The 14,737-nt window shown below is 51.3% G+C and overlaps 1 protein-coding gene across 1 annotated transcript in view; it reads left to right on the forward strand.

The window, feature by feature from the left end:
• The window catches only part of GXYLT2 (glucoside xylosyltransferase 2), a 110,402-nt gene that overhangs the window by 73,960 nt on the left and 21,705 nt on the right, over window positions 1–14,737 (forward strand). Inside the window, exon 3 of the mRNA XM_085624235.1 lies at window positions 5,252–5,383. Coding sequence (XP_085480361.1) covers window positions 5,252–5,383 — 132 coding nt within the window. The remainder of the gene's footprint in view (window positions 1–5,251; window positions 5,384–14,737) is intronic.

Raw genomic sequence — 14,737 nt, forward strand, 5'->3', positions numbered from 1 at the left:
GCACAACTAAGAAAAATCAAGGGAAGCAAGACATCCCAGTAAAACTGATTGTGAAACGCATAAACGTAACTATATGAACAGTCCACTATAACTTTTTTTGCCTTCCTCAATGTTACCATGCACAAGGCATCTAGAAAACAAACCAATCCCCGCTGTAGAGCAAAAACTCCAGCCAGGAGAAGGCTTGAAAATGCATTAAAGACAGGAAAGGTGATGATTTTGAGGTCCCCCCAACTTAGGGTGAAGACCTGGACATTAACAAGAAAACCAAGGCCACGTAATGCTGAACAATTTGGTGGTGGCCCTGTCTCCCTGGGACCACAAGAGGCTGAGATATGGACTAAAAGGCATTTTAAAGGCGAGGCGCCGCAGAGCAAAATGGGGCGCGTTTTCAGCAAGCTGTGAATTTTATAGTAGCGCCTCTCCCTGTGCCGGGGAAAGCTGCAGCAATAGCTCCCTGTTGGTTTGGTTGGAACGCGACCTCTTGTGTCCCAAAGCAGTCAACGCAAGTTCTGTAATAGGAAGTAACACCATGACATGTACACTTGTCGCCATCTACGCTGACTTTTTAGAAATGTTCTATGTGCGGAGATAAGAACCATAATTACAGCCCTGTTTCTGGAGAAAGCCTGGAGTGAATGCTGTGGGGATGACGGGGTGCCGTAGTGGCTGGATGTCTTTAGGCTGCCACAACAAAGACGAGCAGAAAAGGAATAAAAAAATAGTCCCAGACACGAACAGATAAGCGCTAATGTGGAATGTTACCAGAAGTTGGGTGGTGCTCTGTGGGAGTAAACAAAACACAAGAAGGAGGGACAAATAGGAGGGATTAACCAATAGTAAGCAAGTATTTTAGAAGGACAATCGAAGGGACGAAGAAAAAGGCAATGGGCAGACTGTAGGCCCACACAATAGATACAGCATGTCTCACGGAGACCGCGCATGTGCTGCCTAGGCTCGACCTAAAAGTGTCTCAGGTAAACCCAGGGCAGTTTCCTTTAATAAACGGGTACCTTAAACATAACTAAAAACAGAGGGGCTTATTCACAAGCCCATTGCGCCACCAGTGTGTCACTTTTGTGGATGCACCGGTGGCGCAGCTTGCCTTCCCATATTTACAAGGCCACGTACAGCCACCCTGCATGGCTTTTCATGGCCTTGTAAATATGGCCCCCTTTCACGCATTACTCTGTATGAAGGGGCGTTCCATGGGTTTTCCCACGCAGCATCCATGGAACATGGTGCATTCCCAGATTTATACGATTTTGTAAACCTCGGAATGTGTCAGATCCCTACGCCTCCCGGAAGGGAGGCGCATCGAGGAGAAATACCTTTATTACTCCTAGTTTTTCCTTTTTCTATGTGCCCTGCATTCTGCAGCCCACATAGTAAGAGGAAAACACCTCTAGGGATTATTTTTGTGCAGGAAGGTGCCCCTTTCTGCACAAAAACAATCACCCCTACAACGCAGACACTTGCAGCATGGCGCAGGGGGGCTTGCGTTGGCGCATGGCAGCCCATTGTGCGCCAGTGCAGGGCACAAGGGCAGGAATGCGTATTCCTGCCCTTTTCTTTTGACGCACGGCAGCGCAGCAGGAAGGCTCGCTGCGTTGCCTGCTTCAAAATATTGTAAATGAGGCCCAGAGTTTGGGTCTTGTCGTTGAGTTGCAATGTCTCAAAAAGAGCCTAGTGAAGTCAACATGTTTTGGCCCACCTTAAAAGCCTGCATGTGTCTAGGGCCTTTGTCAGGGCTACTGATGTCCCTGCATATCTAAGCAGTCATGCCATGCATAATTGACGCATAAGGCTCTCACCTTAACTTAAGGAGACTTTCCTTCAGAAACCCTATATTCGGGTGGTTTGAATATCATGCACTCCCTCCTGTAGTCACACATTCATCAAGGTAGGGAAGCTGTGAGTGAACCTGCCTTGTCCCACATCAGACCGTCCTGGTTGCACCATCATATCAGGGTGTGGCTAGGCGCAAATGATGAAGCATGCCACTATTAAGTGGGTGCGGCGTCTACTTAAATATCTAAGGATTTTCCCCATGACTGTCCCTTCTACCAACTCTCTCCTAGCTGCCCATATGTGTTTGTGTTTTGAATTACTAACCGGTCTGAGAGCTGGAGAAACCCGGTCCACTAAAGCCCTGTCTGGCACAGTCGACGGATGCATGGTAGTTGTGAATTGACTCATGGTCTCTTCAGGGCTAGGCCTTTTCTTTTGGTTATATTGAGTTGTTGGTGGACCAGCTGTTGGCCTTGCTATGTTCATGGAGGGTCCAATGAGGCTCGAGAGGAGACAGTGATTCAGAGCCATATTAGTGTTGCTTGCCAGGTGTAGGGGTTCCCACGGGGAAGTCCTTTTTGGCTTCAAGTGTTGAAGAGAGGGTGACTGAAGTAATTTTGTAGGTCTCGCCTGGCGTTAGCAGCGCGCATGCGATGCGCTCGCCATGCGAGGGACTTTTGGAATGGATACGATTCCAGAAGTACACTTGAAGCCCCACCCCTCTTTCCATTGGCTCGCATCATCGTTTATGTTAAACGATGGCACGTAATTGGAAAGTGGGCTTCTCGGTTACCGGCTATTCCACTTTTAGGACGGCCCATGTGGACAGGCCGACGCCATCTTTGTTTCTGGCACAGCGCACACTGCCATGCGCTCGTGAAGCCACCCCTCCCAGGACAGACACCACAACAGGGTTCCCTTCACAGGATCACATGCCGCTTCTCTCGCGCACACACGGGCTGAGTACCATTGTAACCCCATGCCCACCGGGTGGCACACCGCATGCTGACATGTGCTTGTGAGGCCAGCGCTCCCAGGACAGACACCACACCAGGGCTCCCTGCACATGAAAACACGCTGCTTCACGCAGGCAAGCACACACACGGGCTGAGCACCACTGCCGGCGACAGCATATATATATGTTCTTCTAGGGCAACGGGTACAAAATGTAGTTACAAGTAAAAATGAGGCGCTTTGGCTGGACTGGGCGGGATCTTGCTGATGTAGCCGGCACAGATGCTCCAACCCAGGTATGAGGTACATTTTTGCTAAAGAACATCAATAATGTGTTTATGTTGCGCAGATATTCCTGACAGAGAAAATTAGTGAAGTGAACTTAAGTTTGCAGAAAGCTCAGCAGCTCAGAAGCGGGCTGTCTTCCAAAGAGGCGCGCTGTGAACCAGTGCGCAGCACTGATTTGCACAATATGGGGTGCCTACATCTGTCATCCCCCACTTCTCTCAGTGCTCAAACTGAAGTCCTATGAGGTTCCGCCGAGACACGTCACAGGCACTTACAGGGTGCGGCGAGCGCCTGTGATGTATAACTTATCCCAGGCAGGCTGGGGTGCACGTCACTCTGGGCTGGATCAAGACAGGCACCCTTTCTCGTCGCCAATTGTTCTTTCTTTTTAAAATACAGCTAGGCAGTATAGTTCAGTAGCAGCTCTGCGAGCATTCCCCCGCGCTACGTGGAGGCAGTTCTGGAGAGGGATGATACTGGCATGGGAAACACCGAGTGGGGTGACCTCGTGTATAAAAAAAAAATATGTAGTAAAGAACCTTTGGCAAGGATTTCACTGCGGGGAAGTCAGCGACTTACAAGCATATATAGACATTTCCACGTGGCTGTTTTAAAATGAAATACATACTTGACATTTTCTAGCTTACAAGTTTCTTTTTAGTTGAATCTTTCTGCTTGTGTTTTTTGTCCTTGTCGTTTTCCGATACTTGCCGTCTAGGGCACATTTATAATTCTGGCCTCAATACACGAGAACAAGTGCCCTACCTGTATCCCTTACCTGGTAACCTGAATTGCGCGGACAGTGACATATCCTTCCCTCCTTTCTCCTCCCCATTCCTCTCAAACAAAACCCTTTTAAGTGGCAGCCAGGAAGTCAGCAGGCAGCTCTGCTCAGGTTTCTGTTATAAACCCTAACACACCACTGCTGAAAGTGCCATAAAACAATCAAAGGCTGAGAGGAAACACCTCGTAGGCCACTGATGTGTGCACACCCCTTCATTCCCCAAGGGCATTCACCAGGTGGGCGCACACACATCCCCCTCATCAAAACCCCGAAAATAATGTATAGGGTTACAAAATATTTAACAAAGGCAGCGCTATAATAACCACCTAGATCAATCCCAGCAGAGCAAAAACAATCCATAAGAGCTATAGCTCTATACCAATCACAGCAAGGAGGAAATACAGCCAAACGTCTATTAATGGCAATACCCGCTGCCTGTAAACTCAGTCAAACACACAGTATAGCAAACAAGCATTAAAAATGCAATTGGTCTCGCCTTTCAATAAGTTAAAGCCATTTGCTTTGCTCTACAATACCATTACCAAAGCAAATAGCTTTAACTTAATCAAAGGCGAGACCTATTGCATTTCCAATGCTTGTTTAATTTACGAATGCTTAATGCAGAGTTTGTCCTTTGAGTGGAAATGAACCAGAATATGATCTGATGAGGACCGTAGCAGATATTCAATGACTTGGACTGCGGGGCTGGGACAAGGCAGGACGCACAAGTTGTGATGGTGGAATGTGTGGTGTGATGCTGCGTAGGCCATGGGGACACATTGTATCAGGGCCGGCGGGCGCGGCTCGCGGGGTGGGGGGCCAGTGTTGTGTGGGGGCGGGCTGCTTTAAAAAAAAAAACGTACCTTGCCACCGCCGGGTCCCGTGTCTTTTCTCCTGCTTGCCTGTGTCCGACTCCAGGTCAGAACAGGAAGCAGCCAGCCAGGCTCCCACCCCTAGGCCACCCCTAGGCCAATCACAGCGCTGCAATGCAGCGTTGTGATTAGTCTGAGTGCCGTGACACGGCACTCAGCCAGGGGCTGGAGGGGTAGGCAGCTGCATGGAGAACAAGGAAGTGCGTCTGACTGATTTGAGCGGCCGGAGAGGGCTGACCAAACAGTCATTGCGCACAGGAGGTTTCTACCACTCCTCCCCTGCAGCTCTGCCCCGCCCCCTCACGCACTGCCACAGCAGGAGGGAAAATAAAATGATGATACCATTCCATTATTATCATTTTATTTTTTAATTTCTCTCCTGCTCCTGGCAGTGGGGCGACGCTTCTCCGCCTTGATGTAAAATGAAACCGATTTTAATATCTACATTAAAAGAGTTGTCCATTTCCATTCTCCCACGGACAGCTCTGGTCAGGGGTCGCGGCACAATGTGCTTTGTGAATCATTACTCTTTTCTTATGTTTTTCTTTTGTGTATTTTGCAGTTGCGGGCGTGGCCAAAGTCCAGCACCCTCAAGTTTGAATTCAGCACCTACCCAATCACCTTCTCAGTGGGGAGCGCGCGGGACTGGAAGAAACTCTTCAAGCCCTGCGCGGCGCAGCGGCTCTTCCTTCCGGTAGGACACAAGCTCCGCCTCTTTGAGTCTGCACATGGAATTGTTTTTGTTGAAGATGTGACAAGCAAACCAATCAGAAAACTTTAAAAAGTATTTCAAGCCAAACAGCTTTTCTTTTTTTTAAAATGGTCTTTCTGTTCCTGATTCTTGAAAAGGGATGTTGGTGCCATAGAGAGTCCCAGATACAGCGTAAATTGTAAAAGGCATATTTAATGCCAACCCTGGACTCTAAAAGGAGTTTAGGGGTTCTCTGTGGGTCGCTGTCCCGTCTCATCCCCTACAATTCAGGAGGTCCTACAACTTTTTCAGAGAGCTTCGCCGACATTGCTCCTATCCAATAGCGCCTTTGCCGTGTCACCTGGTCTAACCATACCAGGATCTTTATGACCCCATCAGAGTTCCCTACCCCATCTATCCTTGAACAGTATCTAGGAATCGTCCCCTCGCCTCCCAGACCCGCGCCTGTGGAGCTCTGCATCTTTGCCGCTACGTTCACTCAGTATGAAGACTCCGTACATACACTTTCTGTGTTTAGCTCCAGATACTAAGCGTGAGGTTGGCACCCTACTCCACAACGTCATCACATCATCTCCCAGTGTCTATTACTTTCTGTTCCGTATCATTGCTGTCAGGTATGTTAACCCTGTAGGTTCGATGTGAGTAAACTAGGACTACTACTCCCAGAATGCATCATTGTGTCCATTAAAAGCCAAGGCTGCAAGTGTGGTGTCCTGATGGCATAAAGTGAGGTGCCAGACCTAAGTGAGTGCAGAAGAGACATGCAAAGCATGACTCTGCACCTTAGTTGCCATTTGGACATTGTTCCACCCCGCTAGACTTCGTTACAGTATGAATAATTTACGCGATGGGATACATTGACTGCTGTCGGATGTCGTTGTGATTTCATGGAAGGACCGCAATCCTGTCTCCATATCCCATAAGAAGCAAAATGATGTCTTCTCCTTCCCCACAACATGTTTTTTGAAAACATAAGACAGAATTTTGCAGCTTATGGGATATGGAGACAGGAAATGTGTGAAGGCAAAGTTGGAAGGCGTCAGCAAAGGATTGTAGGCCTTCGATCAAATCTAACCACATCACCCCATCCGTGTCAAGACTACACGGGCTCCCCTTCCAGCCGGGGTCATCTTCAAGATCAGCTGCATCACTCATAAAACCCTCGACAACATTACTCAGAAACCCCCCGATAACATCACTCATAAAACCCTCGACATCACTCATAAAACCCTTGACAACATCACTCAGAAACCCCCGACAACATCACTCATAAAACCCTCGACATCACTCATAAAACCCTTGACAACATCACTCGGAAACCCCCCGACAACATCACTCATAAAACCCTCGACATCACTCATAAAACACTTGACAACATCACTCAGAACCCCCCCCCGACAACATCACTCATAAAATCCCCGCCAACATCACTCATAAAACCCCGACAACACTCATAAAACCCCCATCACTCATAAAACCCTTGACAACCTCACTCATAAAACCCTTCACAACATCACTCATAAAACCCTTGACAACATCACTCATAAAACCCCCATCACTCATAAAACCCTCGACAACATCACTCATAAAACCCCCATCACTCATAAAACCCCCGGCAACATCACTCATAAAACCCCCATCACTCATAAAACCCTTGACAACATCACTCATAAAACCCTTGACAACATCACTCATAAAACCCCCATCACTCATAAAACCCTCGACAACATCACTCCTAAAACCCCCTACAACATCACTCCTAAAACCCTGACAACATCGACAACATCACTGATAAAACCCTCAACATCACTGATAAAACCCCCGACAACAACATCACTCATAAAACCCCGACAACATCACTCATAAAACCCTCAACATCACTCATAAAACCTCCATCACTCATAAAACCCCCGACAACATCACTCATAAAACCCCCTACAATATCACTCATAAAACCCTCGACAACATCACTCATAAAACCTCCATCACTCATAAAACCCCTGACGACATCACTCATAAAACCCCCTACAACATCACTCATAAAACCCTCGACAACATCACTCATAAAACCTCCATCACTCATAAAACCCCTGACGACATCACTCATAAAACCCCCTACAACATCACTCATTAACCCCCTACTACCCACTCATAAAACCCCGACAGTAGCACTTATAAAACCCTCGACAACATCCCTCATAAAACCCTGACAACATCACTCATAAAACCCTCAACAACATCACTCATAAAACCTCCATCACTCATAAAACCCCCGACGACATCACTCATAAAACCCCCTACAACATCACTCATAAAACCCTCGACAACATCACTCATAAAACCTCCATCACTCATAAAACCCTCAACAACATCACTCATAAAACCTCCATCACTCATAAAACCCCCGACGACATCACTCATAAAACCCCCTACAACATCACTCATAAAACCCTCGACAACATCACTCATAAAACCTCCATCACTCATAAAACCCTCAACAACATCACTCATAAAACCTCCATCACTCATAAAACCCTCAACAACATCACTCATAAAACCTCCATCACTCATAAAACCCTCGACAACATCACTCATAAAACCTCCATCACTCATAAAACCCTCAACAACATCACTCATAAAACCTCCATCACTCATAAAACCCTCAACAACATCACTCATAAAACCTCCATCACTCATAAAACCCTCGACAACATCACTCATAAAACCTCCATCACTCATAAAACCCTCAACAACATCACTCATAAAACCTCCATCACTCATAAAACCCCTAACGACATCACTCATAAAACCCCTAACGACATCACTCATAAAACCTCCGACGACATCACTCATAAAACCCCCTACAACCCCACTCATAAAACCCCGACAGTATCACTCATAAAACCCCCGACAACAGGACAGCAGCTGGGGGGGGGGGAGGGGTACAACCTAACCACATCTGGGGGGCAGTGCCAGAACAGGGACATGGAGGTCACCAGACTAGAGACAAAACATTGCAAGAAGGAAACGACCTGCAGGCAGCCGACCCTGCTCACGCTCCCAGAACCTGGAACCGCATCACAGCATCGGGCATCCCTCTCGACATCAGATCGGCACCAGCCCTCCTACAATCCAGAGTAGATGGAAGAACCCTCTTCCATGAAACTCACCCCACACCCAACATACATGGCAACGCCTCGACCAGAGAAGCTTCTCTCCCTCATGTTAGTCCAGCTGTTGCCACCGAAGGAGTGACAAACACTCAGGAAAGCGCTTATCCCCAGTCCAGTGTTTAAGGAGCTATAGTTTCATTTGTTGGACAGATGGAAGGCGCGTGTATGACGCAGGTTTGGTAAATGAAACTACGTTGACTCTTTCATAGCGAAGGGCACAGCGACTTTGCAAATGTTGTTCGAGAATAGATTGTCTTTTTCTCTCCTCTGTCCCCGGTGTGGTCACCACCATGATGACCTGTTTTCAGGCGTTAAAGATTTGACCCCCCAGTCAGCCGGTCCTGTGATCGGGGCCGTTTTCCTCTAAATGTGAGAGGGAGGGGCGTTGCTAGGAAGAACACAAGAGTGTGTCTTGTATATCTGCAGCCCCCCCCCCCCTGCCCTCCGCCCACGGTAGGTTCAGTTCTGGACTCGGTTCTCTCTCGTATGCAAGAGTGATGTCGCCGAAGAGGTGTCGGTGTAAGATGAGCCGGGCGGGACTATTGCTTACTCCCCTGCCACCCTTCATGCCTGGCATTTTGTTTAAATTACTCCTACTGCTCACCGATGCAGTGGAAGCCTGGACGGAGGTGGCCAGAGCCCGGCCGCCCAGAGGTACGGGCCGCTTCCTGTGGCCCCTCTCTTGCTCCCAGACCCAGGAGCCTGGCACTAGCCCGCCGCTCACGAGTGGCCAGAACATGGACTCCCGGGGGGCTAGCGAGGGCGGACGGCTCGCAGGGTTTACTCCTGGAGTTTGAAGTGGATTAAGAAATGATGTAGTACGTCTCTTGTAAATAAAGCGCCATAACTTGAAGGTACCGTCTCAGTGACGTAAAATAGGCCCCGCGGTCCGGGGGCCCGAGCTCCCGGGGGCCCTGGCCTGAGAGTTCTTGAATGAGTATGGTGCGGCCCCTCCTTCTACTTTGCAGGGGGGGGGACTCAAGTTTTGGTACGCCACTGTACTCTGTGCCATTGCCGTATAAAAAGGTGTGTTGCTTGTTTACCGTACGTTACGTTTCCATAATAAAATGTGATCGTATAAGTTCACGAGTGGAGGGCTGCCTGAGTATTTCCTTCGCCTTTTCCTCTCTTGAGAGCAGTGATCGCTACTCGGACCCGCGCTCTCAGAAGGTGTCTGCTCGGTGCATCAGCAGGTCTGGCCTTCAGTCTCCTGGGAGTCGAGGCGCTATGTGCTTCCAGGATGTCAAGTGCCCAAGGTCACACGTCTGCAGCGGTGCAGCCATGTCCTTGGTGGCAGAAGACAGTCCTGTTCTTGGGACAAACAGCGGCACGTGTGGGTGTCACACCTGGCCGCCACTGAAGTCCACTGCCAGGCACCAGTGGTGGTCTTAGAGAGGGTACAGCTCTTCAGGGCTGGTTATCAACGGGGGTTCGGCCTCCGGAGGCTATCCAACTGGTCAGACCTCACTGGTGCCTCCTCAGCTAGGGGGACACAGAGGCCCACCCAGTCAGGGGGTGGCGCCCGGAGGCACAGAGCTCGTGGGTGCCGCTTGCCCCCGAGGCGCCTTTAGCTCTCAGGTCTGTCTGACCACAGCAACTACGACTACCAGAGAAGGGGTTGTATCAACACAGTATTACATCTGTATTTGTAAAGCGCACGTTCACCCCTCCGGTCTTCTTGGCGCTGAAACACATGTTTATTGTTACCCAACTCAATAGTACTCATTTCATCAACCTCGGAAGGATGAACGGCTGAGTGGACCATCCGGATTAGAAGCTATGAATATTGAAGAGTTCTGAAGTAGAAACGATGGCCCACAGAGCCTCCAGACCTGGCCTTGTGTGGGGGGACATGGGGGCGGCGCTGAGGTCTCAGCTGAGCTTTAGTTCGCCTGACCCCCAGGCTCAGCAGCGGAAGGGTCGCTCTGGTCTTGGCCGAGGCTCCTGCCTTCCCACACTCTGCACCCCAGTTACCCCTGCTGCCCCTGGATCTTAGGGACAGCAGCAACCTGCCCCTGTGTCCCTGTAACAGTCATTCATGCCTGGGGTCACAGAACATCACAGCACTCGAATCTGAAATCCCTGTCGGTCTCCCTTCAGGAAGAACCAAAGTGCCGCGAGGCCTGGTAAAGGGCAGCTGGGCGCTACGTAGACTTGCGGTTGACATGGCGTATTTTTCATTTTCTAACTATTGAGTCGGAGTCTGTTGAGGCAGCACGAGCTGCCTTAGCTCATTATTTATTGTGTCCTCAAAATATTTTTTAAAAAAAACTTTTTAAATGGATTTTTAAGCACTAGCGCGTTTGCTTCTGCTTCACGGAGTGCGTGCGTGTAGGGTAACCCTCCAGCTCGTGTGTGATCCTGGGCTGGCTGTGATCTTGCCCCCGGGCTGCAGGTCAGGAGACGGAAGGGCCCTCGGGGGAGGCTGGGAGCGGGCGGCCTGTGCTGTCCTTGGCAGCCTCTCACATTTTTGGTGTAAATGCGAGCCTTGAACCCCGACCTCGGCTCTCCGGAGCCGGCGGCTGTGAAGAGCCTCGCTGGGGCCTGCTGAGTCCCGCTTCGCCCAACCGGCCCTGGCTACCGTCCCATGTATCCGCAAGATCACCACCGGAGCAAGATCCTTCTCCTACCTCGCAGGGTAGACCTGGAACACCGATCGCACCGCCCTAGAGCCGGCCCTGACCTGGAACACCGATCGCACCGCCCTAGAGCCGGCCCTGACCTGGAACACCTATCGCACCGCCCTAGAGGCGGCCCTGACCTGGAACACTAGAGCCGGCCCTGACCTGGAACACCGATCGCACCGCCCTAGAGCCGGCCCTGACCTGGAACACCGATCGCACCGCCCTAGAGCCGGCCATGACCTGGAACACTAGAGCCAGCCCTGATCTGGAACACCGATCGCACCGCGCTAGAGCCGGCCCTGATCTGGAACACCGATCGCACCGCGCTAGAGCCGGCCCTGACCTGGAACACCGATCGCACCGCCCTAGAGCCGGCCCTGACCTGGAACACTAGAGCTGGCCCTGACCTGGAACCCCGATCGCACCGCCCTGGAGCCGGCCCTGATCTGGAACACCGATCGCACCGCGCTAGAGCCGGCCCTGACCTGGAACACCGATCGCACCGCCCTAGAGCCGGCCCTAACCTGGAACACCGATCGCACCGCCCTAGAGCCAGCACTGACCTGGAATACCGATCGCACAGCCCTAGAGCCGGCCCTGATCTGGAACACTAGAGCCGGCCCTGACCTAGAACACCGATCGCACCGCCCTAGAGCCGGCCCTGACCTGGAATACCGATCGCACAGCCCTAGAGCCGGCCCTGATCTGGAACACCCTGCCCCTCCACCTCAGGCAATCACTGGTTCTTTGATTGAACCAAAGCGCCTTCGACTGACCAGCAGCTCCCCAGCCCAGTGCCTTGAGACTCTTACGGGTGAGTAGTGCGCTTTACAAGCCATTGATTGATTGATTGAAGCCCGCTGGGCCTCTCTGGGGCCTCCAAGCCCCGCTGGGCCTCTCGGGGGGCGCCCGTCGCCCGTGTTTATGCAGCTCCCAGGACACGTTCTTGGGGTGGGCTCGCTACATTTCCCATCCTTTGAGGTATATCTGAGACCCTCCGGAAGGGCTGTCCCCACAGGCCCTTAGAGGGGCTGTCCACACATGTCCCTGCGTGGGCTCTGCCTCCGACTTCACCCACCTCCCCATAAGTCATCAGGCGGTGGGGGTGCACTTTGCTCTGGTGGCTGCAGGGGAGGCCCTCTGGCAAACATCTTTGGGGACGGGCATCTGTTTTCCCCAGCGTCACTCTAACGCACAGCAAGAGAGAGAGGCAGAAAAAGGAAATGGAAGGCGGGAGGGACAAGGAAGAAGCGAGGCACAGAGAGAGAGTGGGGAGGACAAAGAACCTGCGTGAGTGAGATAAAGAGGCAGGAAGGGCAGGGTGGTGGAAGAATGAGGCATGGGGTGGAATCAAGGCTGGGCAGCCTCAGTATTCAAGAGATAAAGAGGCAGGAAGGGCAGGGTGATGGTTGAAGAGACATGATGTGGGATCAAGGCCAGGGTGATGGTAGAAGGAAGCGTGAGGTGGAATCAAGACCAGGCAGCCCCAGTTTTCAAGAAATAAAGAGGCAGGAAGTGTAGGAGGGTGGAAGAAAGAGGCATGAGGTGGAAACAAGACCGGGCAGCCTTGATATTCATGAGATAAAGAGACCGTAATTAGAAGGTGGTGGAAGAAAGAGTCCTGAGGTGGAATCAAGGCCAGGCAGCCCCAGTATTCAAGAGATAAAGAGGCGGGAAGGGCAGGGTGGAAGAAAGAGGCGTGAGGTAGAATCAAGACCAGGCAGCCCAGGTATTCAAGAGATAAAGAGGCAGGAAGGGCAGGGTGGAAGAAAGAGACCTGAGGTGGAATCAAGGCCAGGCAGCCCCAGTATTCGGAAGGGCAGGGTGGAAGAAAGAGACCTGAGGTGGAATCAAGGCCAGGCAGCCCCAGTATTCAAGAGATAAAGAGGCGGGAAGGGCAGGGTGGAAGAAAGAGGCGTGAGGTGGAATCAAGGCCAGGCAGCCCCAGTATTCAAGAGATAAAGAGGCGGGAAGGGCAGGGTGGAAGAAAGAGGCGTGAGGTGGAATCAAGGCCAGGCAGCCCAGGTATTCAAGAGATAAAGAGGCAGGAAGGGCAGGGTGGAAGAAAGAGACCTGAGGTGGAATCAAGGCCAGGCAGCCCCAGTATTCAAGAGATAAAGAGGCGGGAAGGGCAGGGTGGAAGAAAGAGGGGTGAGGTGGAATCAAGGCCAGGCCGCCCTAGTATTCAAGAGATAAAGAGGCGGGAAGGGCAGGGTGGAAGAAAGAGGCGTGAGGTGGAATCAAGGCCAGGCAGCCCCAGTATTCAAGAGATAAAGAGGCGGGAAGGGCAGGGTGGAAGAAAGAGGCGTGAGGTGGAATCAAGGCCAGGCAGCCCAGGTATTCAAGAGATAAAGAGGCAGGAAGGGCAGGGTGGAAGAAAGAGACCTGAGGTGGAATCAAGGCCAGGCAGCCCAGGTATTCAAGAGATAAAGAGGCGGGAAGGGCAGGGTGGAAGAAAGAGACCTGAGGTGGAATCAAGGCCAGGCAGCCCCAGTATTCAAGAGATAAAGAGGCGGGAAGGGCAGGGTGGAAGAAAGAGGCGTGAGGTGGAATCTAGGCCAGGCAGCCCAGGTATTCAAGAGATAAAGAGGCAGAAAGGGCAGGGTGGAAGAAAGAGACCTGAGGTGGAATCAAGGCCAGGCAGCCCCAGTATTCGGAAGGGCAGGGTGGAAGAAAGAGACCTGAGGTGGAATCAAGGCCAGGCAGCCCCAGTATTCAAGAGATAAAGAGGCGGGAAGGGCAGGGTGGAAGAAAGAGGGGTGAGGTGGAATCAAGGCCAGGCCACCCTAGTATTCAAGAGATAAAGAGGCGGGAAGGGCAGGGTGGAAGAAAGAGGCGTGAGGTGGAATCAAGGCCAGGCAGCCCCAGTATTCAAGAGATAAAGAGGCGGGAAGGGCAGGGTGGAAGAAAGAGGCGTGAGGTGGAATCAAGGCCAGGCAGCCCAGGTATTCAAGAGATAAAGAGGCAGGAAGGGCAGGGTGGAAGAAAGAGACCTGAGGTGGAATCAAGGCCAGGCAGCCCCAGTATTCAAGAGATAAAGAGGCGGGAAGGGCAGGGTGGAAGAAAGGGGCGTGAGGTGGAATCAAGGAAGGGTGGCAACCTACTGCACACCCTGTGGCAGCCGGAGCCACACAGACACATGGACGGTAAAAGGAAAGGTGAACCTTAAGACTGGGACTCAAGGAACTGGAAGGGTTGATTCAGAGGTAGGAAAGGTGTGAGGACTGTGAGATCCAGACTCGCAGCATTTATGGAAGTAGCTCCAAGAGGAGAGGATGTAGCCTTACGGCTAGAGCGGTCGACTGTGAACCTGGGGAACCGAGTTTGAGACTTGGCAACGACGCTCACCATCCTGTGATTCTGGCCAAATCTCTTAATCTCCCCGTGCGTAACAAAAATGAATGTGTCCATCTGTAACGAAACTGGTACTTGTGTAAAGCTATTTCTCGGGTCTAGTTTGCGCTATATAAAACTCTAATAAAAAAAGTAAGCTCGCAGGTGTAGCGAATGAAGGAGGTGCAAGCAGAAGTCTGCCTTGG

Source organism: Triturus cristatus, chromosome 9 (assembly GCF_964204655.1).
Source record: "Triturus cristatus chromosome 9, aTriCri1.1, whole genome shotgun sequence".
NCBI lineage: Eukaryota > Metazoa > Chordata > Amphibia > Caudata > Salamandridae > Triturus > Triturus cristatus.